General features: G+C 41.5%; 1 protein-coding gene across 6 annotated transcripts in view; it reads left to right on the forward strand.

Annotated features, from left to right (window-relative positions):
• The window catches only part of usp42 (ubiquitin specific peptidase 42), a 94,286-nt gene that overhangs the window by 75,515 nt on the left and 894 nt on the right, over positions 1 to 17,877 (forward strand). For 2 of the 6 annotated variants that reach the window (XR_011596802.1, XR_011596803.1), the window contains 5 exons: positions 1,172 to 1,330; positions 6,851 to 6,954; positions 7,047 to 7,092; positions 8,118 to 8,185; positions 13,954 to 17,867. Coding sequence is in view for 1 of the 6 variants with exons in the window: in XM_070900781.1 (XP_070756882.1) it covers positions 1,172 to 1,330; positions 6,851 to 6,954; positions 8,118 to 8,156 (302 nt within the window). In the remaining 5 variants the exon portion in view is untranslated. Of the gene's footprint in view, positions 1 to 62; positions 618 to 1,171; positions 1,331 to 6,850; positions 6,955 to 7,046; positions 7,093 to 8,117; positions 8,186 to 13,953; positions 17,868 to 17,877 lie in introns of those variants that run through there. The other 4 variants (XR_011596804.1, XR_011596805.1, XM_070900781.1 and 1 more) reach the window with 4 other exon arrangements.

Here is a 17,877-nt window from a genome sequence, read left to right on the forward strand (position 1 = left end):
AAATGTTTTAAGATTGTTGTACAGGGCTAATTGTTTTAATATCTGCATTTTATTCTCTTCAGAATCCTTATGCTTGGTGTTTAAGATACCAAAACTGCATTGCAAAAAACAGTCCTTTAAATTAACCAAACTTCCTGGGAAAAGTGATCTTTGACTGGTGCTCCATCTGACCATGCAAGAGTTCGAATGGGACTGTTTACTGTTTAAATCTCTGCATCAGATCCTGTTATTGGTAGTGATTGACTAATGCAAATTCCAAAACCCCTGTTGGAAGCGGCAGGGTACCGGTAGCAGACCTGGACCTGCCATTCTCTCCCCGTCAGCCCAGACGTTGAATCACCGTAGTGTGGGATCTGGAAGCTGTAAGCTCTGCGGAGTGTCCCATGCAGAAGTACGAGGCTTTATGGGGGAGGGGAGGGTGGGATGTCAAATTAAAAAAAAACAAACAAACAAGCACTACAGGGCACCAATGCCCCTTCTACAGCCGCATTAAATGAACCAGTACCAGAACTGTACTGGCAAGTACAAGAACGTTTTTATTCCTATACTGGACCAGGCTGCTTGACATCTCAGCAGTAATGGCTGAATAAAATAACTTTTGAAAGCAATTCTAGCAGGTAATCCATATATTCAGAATAACTACATGAATATTTTTGAAGAAATTTTATTTGTAAAGTTTACAAGCTGAGATATCAAAATACCTAGCCAACCTGTGGTGGACAAAATAGGCTGGACCTAAGTGGATATGTTTCCTATCCTTCGGGCATCCTGGGGCATGTACAGCAGACCTTTAGTAATCAGTGTAAGATTGCATTGCAAAGTGCATTCATGGTAACGGTGGTCACAGTTGTAGCTTAAAGTAAAGCTAGACCTATGATGAATTAGTTCCACATCTATCTTGTATTAGATGCATCTGTGATGGGTAGAACCTCATTGGGACAGATGATTGTCTTTTACCTGTCCCAGAATAAGGAATACCTTTCCCAAATTATTTCTAACCATCATTTTTTAAAGGTTAAACTTATTTTTGATATACTGTTTGCAAAGCCAGTGCGATTGTTATGTATGGACTGTTGGGGCCATTGCACTAAATTACGGTATTTATTATATGTTTAAATCTTAGATGCTACTTTTTCTAATGATTTCTTATTACTGTACTATTTCTTTTCAGAGGAAACATTGAACGAGCACAAAGGAAGTTTAAGCAGGCATCTTTTGGACTGTGTTGGATCAGAATCTCTTTCTGACCATCATAGTGACTGCTCCAGGCAGAGGTTCGAGAACGGCAGTGATTCTCACAAACCTTATTCAAAACTGGATAAAGAACACTGTAAGTCCATTATAAGTTGATATTTTAAATATTTGACTTGGGTTTTAAATGCCTATCTTTCCTCAGTGTTTCCTTTCTGACCCTTAACCTGGTGGGGGGAGGGAGGAGGGAGGGGAGAGGGAGAGGGAGGAGGTGGTTAGGATTGTTAAATTCTGCACATCTATAAGTTACCAGTCAAAAAATGGCAGAGTTGGTAGTCTACTCCTGTTAGTTCAATGTTGCTTTTTGCTTGAATTTTTTCTATTATTCAGCAGCCAAGCTTCAAATTCCAAATCCTTTCCCCCATCTACTTCCTTTCACCTGTCTCCGCCTCAGTTTCCCAGAAACAGATACCTGTTGTCGTGTCCACAATCAGTTACTCCAATGCTCTCTCCCACTGGCCTTCTAATGTCCACAATCTACAAACTTCAATGTTCAAACCACAGCCACCTGCACCCTGGCCTGTTCTAGGTCCCTCCCTCCCCGATCACACCCTCCCCGCCCCGCCCCCCACTCCTCGCTGATCTGCACTGATTCCCCATCCCACAGTGCATGTAGTTTTTACAATCCTTTCCCTTTGGCTTCAAATCTCCCCTATCTCTGCAACATCCTCCAGTCACGCGGGGCCCAGAAGAGCCGAGGGCCCAGGGGCAGCCACAGACCTGCCCACACTGCGATATGTGCGCGCACTAGGTCTGTTCAGCAGAGCAGGTCTCCAGGCGTCCTGGTTAATCCTTGCCACTGGATAAAGACATAGCTCTGTCAAGCCCGTGTGATGTGCAACGGTCACCACACGTTAAAAAAAATTCACGCACAGACATCTTCCACCCCCTCAACTGGAGTTCAGGACTGGAACATCGGGTCCTTCATTGCAACATCTGTGAACTCTTGTGGAAGCAAGCCATCCTCGTTCGAGGGACCGCCTATGATGATGAAATGGCCTATGTACCTCCGTCCCTTTGCCCCACCATTGATGGGAGAGCTTCCCCTCTCCTTGGCCTTGCTCTCCGAACTCCCTCCTTCAAAAACATCCTCAAAACACACCTTTTTCAAGCTAGCCTTCAGTCATCTCTCCGCCTCTTTCCTATGGCTCAATGCCTATTTCCCTCGTTATGACTTATGTAAAGCGCCGTGGACCATTTTATAGAATCCTAGAAGGAAGCCATTCAGCCTGTCTGCTCTCTGCAAAAGCACTTCAGTTAATCCCACACGCCCATCCTTTCCCTGTAGCTTTTCAATTTTTTTTCCTTCAGATACTTATCCAATTATTCCCTTTTGAAATATAAAATTGAGTCTGCCTCCACCACCCTTTCAGGCAATGCATTCCAGATCATAACCACTCGCTGCATAAAAAAGTTTTTCCTCATGTTGTCTTTAGTTCTTCTGCCTTAAACGTGTGTCCTCTGGTTCTTGACCCATCCGCCAATGGGAACAGTTTTTCTCTATCTACTCTCTCTAGATCGATCTTGATTTTGAGCACCTCTATTACATCTCCTCTCAACCTTTTCTGCTCCAAGGAGAACAACCCCAGCTTCTCCAGTCTTTCCACGTAACTGAAACCCCTCATCCCACGAGCCATTCTTGTAAATCTTTTCTGCACCCTCTCTAAGGCCTTCACATCCTTCCTAAAGTGCAGTGCCAATAATTGGACAGAAAAGGTAGGTAAAGGGGATAAGAGAATGCGGTTCCTACAGTGTGTACACGACTCCTTTCTAATCCAATATATAAAAAGCTCAACAAGGGAGGATTCGCTATTGGATCTAGTAATGAGGAATGAACCAGACCAGATGAGAGAAGTAAAAGCAGAGGAACATCTAGGCAACAGTGACCATAATATAATACGCTATAAGATGATAATAGAGAAGGATGTAAGCATGACAAAAACCAGGTTAATAGATTGGAGAAAAGCTGATTTTGAGGGGCTGAGAATACAACTTGAGAAAATAAAATGGGCAACAGTATTGGCAAACAACGATGTACAATAGCAACGGGAAACATTTAAAACTGTTCAACAAAGTGCAGGAAAAATATATTCCGCTAAAAGGAAAGAACAAACTAAACACTAATGAGATTCCATGGATCAATAAAGACAAAAGGGAACAATTAAGGGTAAGGAACGAGGTATACATTAAGTACATAGACAGCAGGGGAGCGCATTATAAGGGAGAATACAAATGGATTAGGAGAGAAGTAAAAAAAAAAAACAATTAGGAAGGCAAAGAGGAACTATGAAATTAAATTACCAAGGAACATAAAATATAATAGTAAAATATTTTACAGGCACATCAATAAAAAAAGGAAGGTTTGGATGGGAATAAGGTCATTAAGGGATAGACCGGATAATACCACAGGTAATGATAGGGAGATGGCAGAAATATAAAATAATTATTTCGCTTTGGTATTTACCAGGTGAGATAGAACCGGTGACGTGATATTGGATGATGAGATAACTGCATTAAAAGGGGATATATTAAATAAACTAATCAAACTCCGAGGATAAAACCCCTGGTGCAGATGAATTATATCCACGCATTTTAAAAGAATCTAGGGAAGAGATAGCAGAGGCACCACTACACATATTTAATCATTCATTAGAAAAAGGTGTAGTGCCAGAGGACTGGCAGATAACTAATGTAATACCTATATTTAAGAAGGGGGATAGAACATGTCCAGGGAATGATAGACCAGTCAGCTTAACATCGGTGGTAGGAAAAATAATGGAATCCCTAATAAACGAGAGAATAAAAGAACATCTAGAAAAGAAAAATATAATAATGAATAGTTGACATGGATTTCAAAAGGGAAAGTCTTGCTTGACCAACCTCATTGAATTTTTTGAAGAGGTCACAGAGAGAGTAGACAATGGTAACGCAGTAGATGTAATTTATCTAGATTTTCAAAAAGCCTTCAATAAGGTACCCCATAATAGACTGATGAACAAAGTCAGAGAATGCGGAGTCAGGGGACAAGTACAGAATGGATAGCTAGCTGGCGTCAAGATAGAAAGCAGAGAGTGGGGTAAAGGGTAGCTATTCACAGAGGCAGAAGGTGGATAGTGGTGGTCCACAAGGATCAGTGCGTGGACTACTGCTGTTCACCATTTACATTAACGATTTAAACTTTGGAATCAAAAATTTCTAAATGTGCAGATGACACCAAATTGGGGGATAGTCAATACTGAGGAGGACTGCAACAAATTACAGGAGGACATTAATAAACTTGCAGAATGGGAATATAATTGGCAAATGAAGTTCAACACACAAATGTGAGGCAGTACATTTTGGTGGGAAGAATAGGGAGTTGCGAGTCAAGGTGGGGTAGAGGAACAAAGGGATCTGAGTACAAATACACCAATCACAAAGTTGCGCCACAGGTTAGCAAGGCCATAAAAAAATCAAACCAAGCACTAAGGTTTATTGCTCGAGGTATAGAATTGAAAAGTAGGGAAATTATGCTAAACCTGTATCGAACCTTGGTTAGATTACACTGCGTACAGTTCTGGTTGCATACCAGAAATGCAAGAGTATACATATCAGGAAAGGATGAACAGGCTGGGTCTCTTTTCTCTTGGAAAAAAGAAGGCTGAGGGGTGACCCAATAGAGGTCTTTAAAATGATGAAAGGTTTTGATAGAGTGGATACAGAGAGAATGTTTCCACTTGTGGGGAAGAGCATAACTAGAGGCCATCAATATAAGATAGTCACCAAGAAATCCAATAGGGAATTCATAAACTTCTCTATCCAAAGAGTGGTGAGAATGTGGAACTTGCTACCAGAGGGAGTGGTTGAAGCAAATAGTATAGATGCATTTACGGGAAGGCTAGACAAGTTTGAGGGAGAAGGGATTAGAGGGTTGCGCTGTTGGATTTAGATGATAAAAGACAGGAGGAGGCTCAAATGGAGCATAAACACCATCATGGCAGTCCCTCGAAATCGAGGAATACTTGCTGCCACTCTAAAGTGAGTTCTCAGGTGACTGTACAGTCCAATACGGGAATTACAGCCTCACAGGTGGGACAGACAGTAGTTGAAGGAAAGGGTGGGTGTGGGGTCTGGTTTGCCGCACGCTCCTTCCGCTGTCTGCCCTTGATTTCTGCATGCTCTCGGCGATGAGACTTGAGGTGCTCAACGCCCTCCCGGATGCTCTTCCTCCTCTTAGCGCGGTCTTGGGCCAAGGATTCCCAGGTGCCGGTGGGGATGTTGCACTTTGTCAAGGAGGCTTTGAGGGTGTCCTTAAAATGTTTCCTCTGCCCACCTGGAGCTCGCTTGCCATGTAGGAGTTCCGAGCAGAGCGCTTGCTTTGGGAGTCTCGTGTCGGACATGCGGACGATGTGGCCCGCCCAATGTAGCTGGTCGAGTGCGGTCAGTGATTTGATGCTGGAGATGTTGGCCTGATCGAGAACACTGATGTTGGTACATCTGTCCTCCCAGGGGATTTGTAGGATCTTGCGTCATTATCACATTGCTGTTTGTGGGAGCTTTCTGTGCGCAAATTGGCTGCCACGTTTCCCACATTACAACAGTGACTGCACTCCAAAATTACTTCATTGACTGTAAAGTGCTTTGAGACGTCCAGTAGTTGTGAAAGGTGCTATAGAAATCCATGTCTTTTTAAAATGGCCCAATGCCTTCAAAAGTTGCAGATTGAGAATAAATCCACAGTGCTTCATCCACTGTAATGAACGTTAGATTGCGCTCTAAGACTATTGGTTTTGTTGATTACGACGTAGGTTACACTACATGGGTGGTATATGTGCCTTTCAGGTCCTCCTCCCGCAGCCGCCTTCTGCCACTACACTTCCTATTTCTGGTTGCTAGCTCAACAACTTTACATTTCTGAGGCACCGAACTGGTCCAGCCAGTTTGTTCACCCTGTGAGATTGGAATTTAAAGCTCTGAATTCCAATGGAGAACTGATGGAACTCGCCCGTTGAGGAGAGCCAAGGGTGAAACACAGTCCGGGGAAGCTATTCAGTATTTTTTAAAATGCAAGCTAAATGTTTAGTTACACTTGCATTCAAATAACCTTTTGCAATGCTGCTGCGATATTGTTGAAGGATTTTGTATGCCTTTAATTTTAGTGGTGGTGCTAGAATTAGACATTCCTATTCCAATTAAAATGCTGAAGATTTTAAAATTAATTTCAACTGGCGTAGCAATGCCTGTCGGCTTGTTGCTGCTGGCGTTTGACTGAGCAGGTTGCAGAAATGCCCATCTGCAGCCTGATCTTCTGCCCCATTCACAGAGTGCGATTCTGTTGGTTGCCCTCAGCTCACCAGCTTGTTCATTACTGGCCCAGAAGGAGGCCTTCTCTTCTGGATTAGGGAGTTTGATTTTACAAATCTTATTTATAACTTCCATCCATTGGCACGAGGATGTATCCTTGAGAGATTGCTCCATTTTAACCTGACATGCTCTAGTGTTTTGCTGTCTGATTTTTATAATCTACGCTCAAATATTGAGGTAATTGAAATGGAACATTTGAATGCTGGCTACATTTTTTAATACCTGAAGTAAATTTAATTGTGATTTCCTTTTCTAGTACGAGAAAAGCACTATTCACACAGTTACAAGGAATATGGTCCAACGGACAGCAGAAGCGATTTGACGAGTGTTGGTTCTTTTAGGGATACTACAAGATGGAAGGTATGTGCACATTAATTTATTTGTTGATTATCTTTAAATGCGGTCCCCTGTGATGATCTGATATTGATTGAGCTTTCGAGTATCTCTTTCAGGACTGCAGCACAAAAACAAAGCTACAACCGTATAAATTTCTATCTGGTAAGCGGGGATTAGGTGGAACGTTGGCTTAATAAAGTTACTTCTGGGAATTAAGAGCAGGGGTAGGCCATTCAGCCCCTCATGCCTGCTCAACCATTCAATTAGATCGTGGATAATCTGTACCTCAAATCCATTTTCCCGCTGTATTTCCGTATCCCTTGATACCCTTGCCTAACAAAAATGTTAGCGATCTCAGTTTTGAAAGTTCAAATTGACTTGAGAATTCCAGATTTCCACTACTCTTTCTGTGGAAAAATTGCTTCTCGATTTTCCTCCTAAACGGCCTAGCTCTAATTTTAAGATACTGTACCTTTGTTCTCGATTTCCCCCACTAGAGGAACTAGTTTGTCTGTATCTCTCTATTGAATACTTTTAATATTTTAAATACCACTGATCAGATTACCCCTCAATCTTCTATACTCCAGGGAATACAAGTTTATGCAACCTGAATTGGGTTTGAATCCAGCTCGGTCTGGGCGATACTGCTTTTAGATCAGTGCAGAAATAAGTAATGCCAAGCTGAGTTATGCGTTTCTCGGATGCTTACGCTGTCACCTGGTTCTTGCCTCAATACAGACCCATTGGAGTCTGATTCATAGAATCCTACATCGGACGGGGAGGCCATTTAGCCCATCGCACCTGTGCTGGCTCTTTGAAAGATCTCTCCAGTTAGTCTCGCTCTTTCCTCATAACCCTGAAAATATTTTCTTTAAATTCTGAGATTATGTAAACCTGTGCTTGTTCAAATCTGATCAGCGTTCAGTGCAAGTGTTCCATTCTCCAGCACTGAGACCCCTCAGCACCATTTTAAAAAAAAACTCCAATTTTCCCTGAGAAGTAGTAATTTGGCGAAGCACACGTTAGTTCAGAAAATACATTACAAAAAAAACGCTCACCTATGTGAGTAGAATTATTTCAAATGCTTCGTAAACTGATGCGCTTGTGCACATTGCATTTAACACGTATCATGACTGGGGAAAAAAACTAGAAGCACGTAAAAATAATGGTTTATATTTTTTTTGCAGACTGGTGAAAAGAGATGCGAGGAGCAGAAAGCCCACTAATCCTGCAAGGGAGGGAAACTTTAATACAGGTTAGTGGACGAAAGCTATGCAGAAAAAGTCGTGGGTTATCTAATTACAAGAAATCTCCTTGTACCAGCGCCTGTTTAAGATCAACTCTGTGAGATCTAGAGCGCATTGTACAGTTTAGCTTTAAGTCAGAGAACTGGTAGAAAAGTAGTTTGGATGTGATATGAATCGTGAGGCAAATTAATAAGCAAACCATACTTTAAAATAGAACAGAAGAAAATCCAATGCATTTAAAGCTATAAAACAGGCTGAGGAAAAAAGTATATTATTTAAAAAAAAAAAGGTTAAACGCAGCAGGAGTTAGACCTCTGGTTAAATAAGGAGGTTAGAAGGAACCTGACATCCAAGCAGAAATGTTTTTAAATGTACAAGGAAACAAAATGCGGACGAGTGAGATTTCTACAACCAGCATCTAAGGATTAACTAAAGAAAGTAAAAGGAAAAAGTGAGAGAACATTGGATCAACAACAAAGGGGCCAAATAGGTTTAGAGTTCTATTAGTAGCAGGGAGATGAAAGGGCAGGTGGCACATTAAAGGGTAAACTGGGGAAAGGTGTGGTTTGGGTGATGTATCGAATGGAATCTTCAATTTTCCCAAATGAGGACAGATTACAGTTGCAGTAAATGGGACCAAATGTTCCATAACACACACACACAGTTTTGAAACAATATGTTGTGCAGAAATTAAAAGCACAAAGTAACAGAAGGTTCCTGAACCAGATGGGATTCATCTAAAGTCATCAAGGAATTGATTGATATTTTTCATACATGCTGGAGTCATGCCTAATGACCGGAGAATGGTAAATGTGGTCCCGATGTTCCATAACGACGGAAGGAGCAAATCTGGTCATTACTGCCTCGTTAATCAAACACACGTGATGATAAAAATGCTTGAGGGCATTGCACAGGATGCTGTAAACAAACATCTAAAGTATGCAGGTATAGGGAGCAGTCAGACAAGTTTTTAAGTGAGGGGTAAAACCTCACTAACCTACTGGAATTTTTAGGAAGTAACTAAGTCAGCAGCAAGGGTAAGCCAATAGTTGTGGTCTAATCGGATTTTCAAGTGCTGCGTTTCAACCTATAGTGCCTCTGCTGTCTTGTCTCTGGAAGACAGAGCTAATCTTTTAGTCCCCATTCCCCTGCCCTTTTCCTATGCCCTTTTGAAATGTTTCTTTTGTAAATATTTATCCACTTGAAGGCTTAAAAGGCAGTAGTGGAAGCAGAATCGATAATAGCTTTTAAAAGAAATGTCCTCACTTTTTTAAAAACTTGCCTGGCCACTCCCTAAGATACCTGCGTACTTTAGATGCTTCTTTACAACTCCTAACAACCTTGTGTGTAAAAACATTTCTCCTAACCGCTCCCTAACTTGATTGAAGTTTTTGAGAAGGTAACCTAGAGGGTAGTGCATTTGATGTAGTGTATATGGATTTTAGCAAAGCTTTTGATAAGGTCCCACATGGCAGACAGGTCACAAAAGTAAAAGCCCATGGGATCCAGGGTAAAGTGGCAAGTTGGATCCAAAATTGGCTCACAGGCGGGAAGCAAAAGGTAATAAGAACATAAGAAATAGGAGCAGGAGTAGGCCATTTGGCCCCTCGAGCCTGCTCTGCTATTCAATAAGATCATGGCTGATCTGATCTTGACCTCAACTCCCACTTCCCTGCCCACTCCCCATAACCTTTGACTCTCCTCATTCAAAAATCTGTCTATCTCCACCTTAAATATATTCAATGACCCAGACTCCACAGCCCACTGGGGTAGAGAATTCCAAAGATTCACAACCTTCAGAAAAGAAATTCCTCCTCATTTCCGTTTTAAATGGGCAACCCCTTATTCCGAAACTATTCCCCCTAGTTCTCGATTCCCGCATGAGGGGAAACATCCTCTCTGCATCTACCCTGTCAAGCCCCCTCAGAATCTTATACATTTCAATAAGATCACCTCTCATTCTTCTAAACTCCAATGAGTATAGGCCCAACCTTTCTTCATAAGACAACCCCTTCATCTCAGGAATCAACCTTGTGAACCTTCTCTGAACGGCCTCCAATGCAAGTATATCCTTCCTTAAATAAGGAAAACAAAACTGTACGCAGTACTCCAGGTGTGATCTCACCAACGCCCTGTACAGTTGTAGCAGGACTCCCCTACTTTTATACTCTATCCCCCTTGCAATAAAGGCCAACAGTTCATTTGCCTTTCTAATTACTTGATGTACCTGCATGCTAACATTTTGTGTTTCGTGTACAAGGACCCCCAGATCCCTCGACCTCAGAATTTTGTGTAATCTCGCCATTTAAATAATAATTAGCTTTTTTAGTTTTCCTACCAAAGTGGATAACCTCACATTTTCCCACATTATACTCCATCTCCCAAATTTTTGCCCACTCATTTAGCCTGTCTATATCCCCTTGCAGATTCTTTGCATCCTCCTCACAACTTGCTTTCCCACCTATCTGTATCATCAGCAAATTTGGCTACATTACACTCGGTCCCTTCATCCAAGTCATTAATATAGATTGTAAATAGTTGAGGCCCCAGCACTAATCCCTGTGGCACCCCACTAGTTACAGGTTGCCAACCTGAAAATGACCCATTTATACCGACACTCTGTTTTCTGTTAGTCAATCCTCTATCCATATTACCCCCAACCCTGTGAGCTCTTAGCTTGTACAGTAACCTTTTATGTGGCACCTTATCGAATGTCTTATCCAAATACACGACATCTACTGGTTCCCCTTTATCCGTCCTGCTCGTTACATCCTCAAAGAACACCAGCAAATTTGTCAAACATGATTTCCCTTTCATAAAACCATGCTGACTCTGCTTGACTGTATTATGATCTTCTAACTATTCTGCTACTTCCTTAATGGATTCCAGTATTTTCCCAATGACAGATGTTAGGCTAACTGGTCTATAGTTTCCTGCTTTCTGTCTCCCTCCTTTCTTAAATAGGGGCGTTACATTTGCGGTTTTCAATCCGCTGGGACCTCTCCAGAATCCAGAGAATTTTGGTAGATGGGTGTTTTTGTGATTGGAAGGCTGTTTCCAGTGGGGTTCTGCAGGGCTCAGTATATCAATGATTTAGACTTGAATGTTGATTAAGAAGTTTGCAGATGATACTAAAATCGGCTGTGTGGTTGATAATGAAGAAGAAAGCTGTAGACTGGAGGAAGATATCAATACAGTGGCAAATGGAATTCAATCTGTAGAAGTGTAATGCATTTGGGGAGGGCTAACAAGGCAAGGGAATACACATTAAATGGTAGGACATTGATAAGTGTAGAGGAACAAAGGGACCTTGGAGTGCATGTCCACAGATCCCTGAAGGTAGCAGGCCGGGTAGATCATCTTCATAGGCAGTCCCTCGGAATCGAGGAAGACTTGCTTCCACTCCCAAAGTGAGTTCTTTGATGGCTAAACAGTCCGATATGAGAGCCACAGACCCTGTTACAGGTGAGACAGCCATTCGTCGAGGGAAGGGGTCGTTGGGGCTGGTTTGCCGCGCGCTCCTTCCGCTGCCTGCACTTGGCCTCTTCATGCTCTTTGCGTTGAGACTCGAAGAGCTCAACGCCCTCCTGGGTGTACTTTCTCCACCTCGGGCGGTCTTCGGTCAGGGTCTCCCAGGTGTCAGTGGTGATGTCGCACTTTACCAGGGAGGCTTTGAGGGTGTCCTTATAATGTTTCCGCTGTCCTCCTTTGGCTCATTTACCACGAAGGAGTTCCGCATAATGCATTTGCTTAGGTGGCCTGCCCAGCGAAGCTGATCAAGTGTGGTCAGTGCTTCAATACTGGGGAGGTTAGCCTGGTTGAGAACACTGATGGTGTGTCTGTCCTCCCAGGGGATTTTCAGGATCTTGCAGAGACATCATTGGTGATCTATATCCAACGACTTGAGGTGCCTTCTATACATCGTCCAAGTAGATAAGTTGATTAGGAAGGCATATGGAATACTTGTATTCTATGCCTCAGCTAATAAAGGCAAGAGCAGGAGGTTGTGTTGAACTGTATAAAACATTAGTTAGGTCACAGCTAGTGCACTGCGTGCAGTTCTGGTCGTCACATTACAGGAAATATGTGATTGTACTAGAGAAAATGCAGAGGAGATTTATAAGAATGTTGCCTGGACTGGAGAATATTAGCTATGAGGAAACATTGGATAAGCTGTGTTTGTTTTCTTTAGAACAGAGGGGGCTGAAGGGAGACCTTATTGAGGTGTATAAAATTATGAGGGGCTTAGATAGAGTGGATAGGAAGGACCTGTTTCCCTGGGCAGAGGGGGTCAACAACCAGGGGACATAGATTTAAAGTAATTAGTTGAAGGTTTAGAAGGAATTCGAGGGGAAATTTCTTCACCCAGAGAATGGTTGGGGTCTCGAACTCACTGCCTGAAAGGGTGGTAGAGGCAGAAACCCTCACCACATTTAAAAAGTATTAGGATGTGCACCTGAAGTGCCGTAACCTGCAGGGCTACGGACCGAGAGCTGGAAAGTGAGATTAGGCTGGATAGCTTTGTCAGCCGGCGTGGACACGATGGGCTGAAATGGCCTCCTTCCGTGCTGTAGATTTCTATGGTTCTTTGTTCTTTTGGTGGTCTTAAATTCATGCCCTCTATTTTCTGACTTAACAGTCAAAAAGTATTTACTTATTTACCTTATCCAATGTTCTTTTATAGTTTTAAACACCTCTTAACCTCTGCTTTAATGAATAGAGTCTGTTTTTCTAGTCTCTCTCTGTAACTGATGCCACCAATCTGTTTACAATGGATAGTCTTCATGGAATTTCAAGTATTTCAAAAACAAATTGGCCAAAAACAGCAAAACAAAACTGGCTGGTCAATATTCCTGCTGGTCTTATGTGAATCATGTTGACTCTCACTTGCTCATTCGAATGAGCGATCACTGTTTGAATTTTTTGGTGAGGAAAGATGCAGTGCTGATTTGAATTAGTGCATGCTTTTCGCAATTTGGGGACTCTCATTACCCAATGTATATTCTTGGATTCAATGTCTCTGACCACGCCCATAGGCCAGAAGCCTTGTTTTCCTTGCTTCCTTAGCCTGTCCGTGAATTTCCATCTCTGAAATTTCTAATTATTGTAGTGGTTCCGATACCCTACCTCTTTAACATTTCACCTTCTGCTGTTGATCTGTGAACATAAGAGAATAATTCATTTTGTAATCCATAAGAAATAAGAGCAGGAGTAGGCCATTTGGCCCTTCGAGACATTTAATAAGATCATGACTGATTTGAATCCCTTGGAAACGTAACATCAGGCCATCTTTGGGACCTTTCACTGACCCCAGTTTCCTTTTATGTTTTTAGCCTTTACCAGTTTCACTGCACTTAGTGTCTATTTGTTAATGAATTTAAAAGTTGCAAGAAATTGAACATAAGATTCGTAACCTGTGCAAATGGTACACATTGGTGCGGACATTGGTTAATACTTCTGTAATCTGATATTGCAGGGCAGAGTGGCATGGAGGAAGCTCCCTGGCTGCTGCTTTTGTTTTATTCCACCAGTGGCCATGTTGAGATGGGGAAGTTATTTGGCTACTGGATTTGTACCGTGTGATTAGATCCAAACCTTGAGAGCTGGGTTTATTTTACTTGCTGGCTGACAATAATCGGGAAATATTCAGAACCAGCAAGTGAGGAGAATTTCGAAAAGATTCTACGCTCGGATCACTGAGAATTGGTACACAGGAGAAACGTTTGCCGTTTTAGTTAGCGTTGAGTCTATTTACATCTTTTCTGTTTTCATTCAGATACGTGATGGGGTAAAACTATCGCCACAAAACGTGAAATCTTCGAAGAACTCACACTTTGGGATCCAGAATGTGGTGCTTTATTCCTTAAGATACTGTACAGAATTTTACCAACCGGGTGGGAAAACTTTAGTTTTCTTCTTGGGGGAAATTTTTTTAATTTACACATTTAGTGATAAATCCGAAATGGATTGTTAGTTTCTGTTCCTTGATGAACACTGTACAAATACTGTATAAATAACTGTAATATATAAATGGTCACCCTGGAATTTTTTTTAAAGACTCGAATGCTGCTCAGCCACAGACTCAGGTTTGATTAATACTCATGTGTTATGTGTAATTTTTCGTGGTTAAATATCGGGTGCAAACTGGTGCAAAAAAAGAGAATAGGACCAGGAAATGGCTACTTGGAATGCAGGAATAGTGCAACAGACTGTGAAATCATTGGTTTGTTTTAATAAACCTAGCACTAAATTTTATTTTACAAACCCAAAGTTTTTTCAAGAACAAAACAGTCAGAAGAGTAGAAGCAGAATAGTTTAGACTTACGAGAGAAATCTTAACAGTGACTTATTTGTACTGGGATGCTGTCTGAAACTAGAAACTAATTTTTTTTAAATGCCTTTTGAAATTACATGAACCTAGAATACCAAATTTTGAGCATTTGTTCCAGTTCTCAAGTTTTTAATTTTAAAATAAATAATTTAGTTATGAATACTTTCATATTTTAAGTTATAATTTGTGCAACAAAAGGGCTTTAGAGTGTAAATTTTTCTTTTAGTATTACAGTTCTAAATTGATGTACACTTTGTACAACTAAATTTCTTTTAAAATGTTCCGGGGCAAATCTTTACTGATACGTACATATTGTTAAAAAGAAGTGTCATTTAATCTTGACCATTGAAGGGGCCAATCACCTGCCGTCATATTGCAAAGAATCTCGGTGTGTATTTATGCCGGGCTTGTTCTGCAATGCAGCATTTGCCTTTTCTTGCACATAAGGTGCTTCCTACCCTTTTATCGACTGTAACAGTCACTTTAAAAGTTTCTAGTTGCAGACAGAAGTGGATCCTGTGAATTATATTAAAACTGAGACACACACAAACTGTGATACCAGCTATTTCAACTTTGGTCCTGTATCAGGAAAACAAGTCAAATCAAAAATATAATCCGTGTGATTCTTACAAAAAAAAGTGTGTGTGGTTCAGAGCTGTACTGAAGTATGTTTAACTTTAAGTAATTCGGTTGGTCAAGAGCCTTTTTGGATGGATAAACCACCATCTGCCCATAGTGTACTGTAGCATGTGAAATTTGTAGAATGTACAAACATGAAGTAAAACTGAAAACTGTGTATAATGCAACGTGTTAATGCATTGCTTTCACAGCGCACTTGCCAACATCCATATACGAGCAAAATAGCTGAAGGAGCAGCATCTCCTCGTACCCTGGTTCAAGGCTGTATGTTTTGTTTGGGGTGAGGAATAGCGTGTACTCAAAACATTTATCTTCATGTATCGGAAGTACCGCCTCAAATGACTTCCCTTTCAGTTGGCCTATTTTGCTCTCTGCGGGGGGAAGAAAGTCCATATTTTTTTATTCCCGTCTATCAGTTGCTTTTACTTTGTCCAAATTGCAGCAGGTAAAAAGTTATTTTAGTGGTAGCTTACTGGCTTTCTTTGACTTGAGATTTAATTTTTACCGATAAAATTATTTACGAGCTCTCCATAAATCCTGGATATGGCACAGAAGTTCGCCGCTCTCCCGGGTCTGAGGGAGGGGAGAGATTTTTTTGTTTGTTTTCCTCAACTTTCTGCCTCCCTTTTCCTTAAAGATGATCGCTCATTCTGGGCTACATTTCCACAAATGCTGGCACCCCTGCTAAAATGCCACCCTCTGTGTCTAAATCAAGAGTGTACGTGGGGAGCATAACCACTGAGCCTATCCTTAGTTTGGTGCACTGAAGATAATGGTCACACCCACACTGCTGCCCTGGCGCTGATTTTGTTAACTCTGCACAGGCCAAAGATTGAACCCAAGACTTTCTATAATCTGCATGGCTCAGTATCACTCCACGTGTTCACCAACACAGCCAGTGGCAGAAACCTGGGTTGCCTTTTTTTTTAAAACAAGCACCACAGATACGGTGTGTAATATCAAGCTTTCTTTTTATAACACGCTTCCACCACTTTATGTAGCAGAGTTTTGCTTTGGTACAGTTTTTTTTCTCTCTCGACTGACCTGTAAAATTTTCAACTAAAGGAACAGGCAATATAAAGTAAAGCACATTAACCAAAAGAGGTAAATTTTTATTCCCAAATTAATTTCTGTTAATATTTAAATCCTGTCATGTCCTCGTGTTGGAGCGACTCTCCAACCTGAATCAACCCTTACGGTTCTTGATATTGTTAAACAGCAAACAATGCACCAGATAAAAGTACCTGGCTTTTTTTTTTTAAGTTAACCTCAAGCACCATCAAACTCACATTAGCTGGGTAAGGTCTCCAGCAACTGTTGAAGCTCCTACTTCTCATGGTGCATCTTTGGCGCAGCCTACAAAGAATTTCTCTCGACTCGTGTAAAAGGCAGATCAGGTGTAAATTTACATTCTTTTGCAAGGTTCAGAGGAGCAAAGCGTTTTGGTACACCGGGCTAGGCTAAAACCTATGTGGGCTTGCTGCCTCTGCTTTGACACAAATCAGTTCTTTATGGCAGTGAAATTACAAATAGAAATAGGATATTCTTCCCATATCAGGATAATGCCCTTTAAATCTATGCACATGGAATCATACAGAAGGGGGCCGATCGGCCCATCATGTTTGTGCCGGCTCTGAACTGCTGCCTCACTTAGTTGTATATCGGTCCTCATTCTGGAGCACACACCCTTTGGTTTTTACATTCCCAACTGCAGACTCGGTGAATAGGGTGAAAGTCCCTAGTACAGTCTTAGTTATTCAAAGTTAACATTGTAGCTATGACTTTTTTTTCTGTCTTTTTGTGCAAAGATTTTCAGGTGTTTTTGTGTTGGTTTGGTGCCCGTTGTCTAGGTTTTGGCCTCTTGATTCACATTGACACCTGGACTCAGAATTTGCATTGATTGCCATGAATCCTTCCCTGCCACAAATACTCCCTTCTCTTTGTTTACACCTTGCCGAGGATTTCAAAGATGCAAAGCTTGTTGTGAGCTTCCTCTGATGCCAGCAATGTCCAACAGAAAAACCATGGGTTTCAGCTGCCACACCATTGAGTAAGCATGCTCGGATTAACACTCATGTGAAGGACCATCCACAGATGTATAGGACAGGTGAAGTGTTGCACCAGCTCGTCTATCTGAGGGAGGAGACATCAAGGTCCTTGGATGATAGAATTACCACTACACCATTCACAAAGCTCCTGAGCCTAAGGATTAGTTAGCCGATCTAACGTCATTTGCTTTTGATAGCGGGTATATGAATACGGTGTTTAAGTTGACAGGTGATGCTATGCCAAGATTATCCTTGTAAGTACTGACTAATACTACCAAGCGCAGGTGTGACTACCACCTTTTGCGTCTAATTAAAAGCACGCAGTTGCAAACCTGCTTTGCCCCTTTATCTTTCTGAATTGGTACACTTAGAGCCTCCTTATGTTTACCTTGTCAATTTGGTCTCAGAACAGGAACATTGCCAGAACAAGGGTCTGAGTGCAGCAGGGGTGAAGAAAAGGACCATGTTATCAATAGAACTTCAAATTCTCTGCTTATGTCTGTGACCCAATGCTTTTATATTTAGCAGCGGCAAAGGACGAATCCAAAGGTAGGTAATGTAACATTTGTTACTGAGAAACGGGACCAGTGTGACAAAATAGCACAATAATCTAGAAATCAGCATTCTTGTAGTCCACAAGTGCTCGACAGCCTTGTGAATGTGATTTTTTTTTTAAAGAAAA

This window comes from Pristiophorus japonicus, chromosome 15 (genome assembly GCF_044704955.1).
Source record: "Pristiophorus japonicus isolate sPriJap1 chromosome 15, sPriJap1.hap1, whole genome shotgun sequence".
Taxonomy (NCBI): Eukaryota; Metazoa; Chordata; class Chondrichthyes; family Pristiophoridae; genus Pristiophorus; species Pristiophorus japonicus.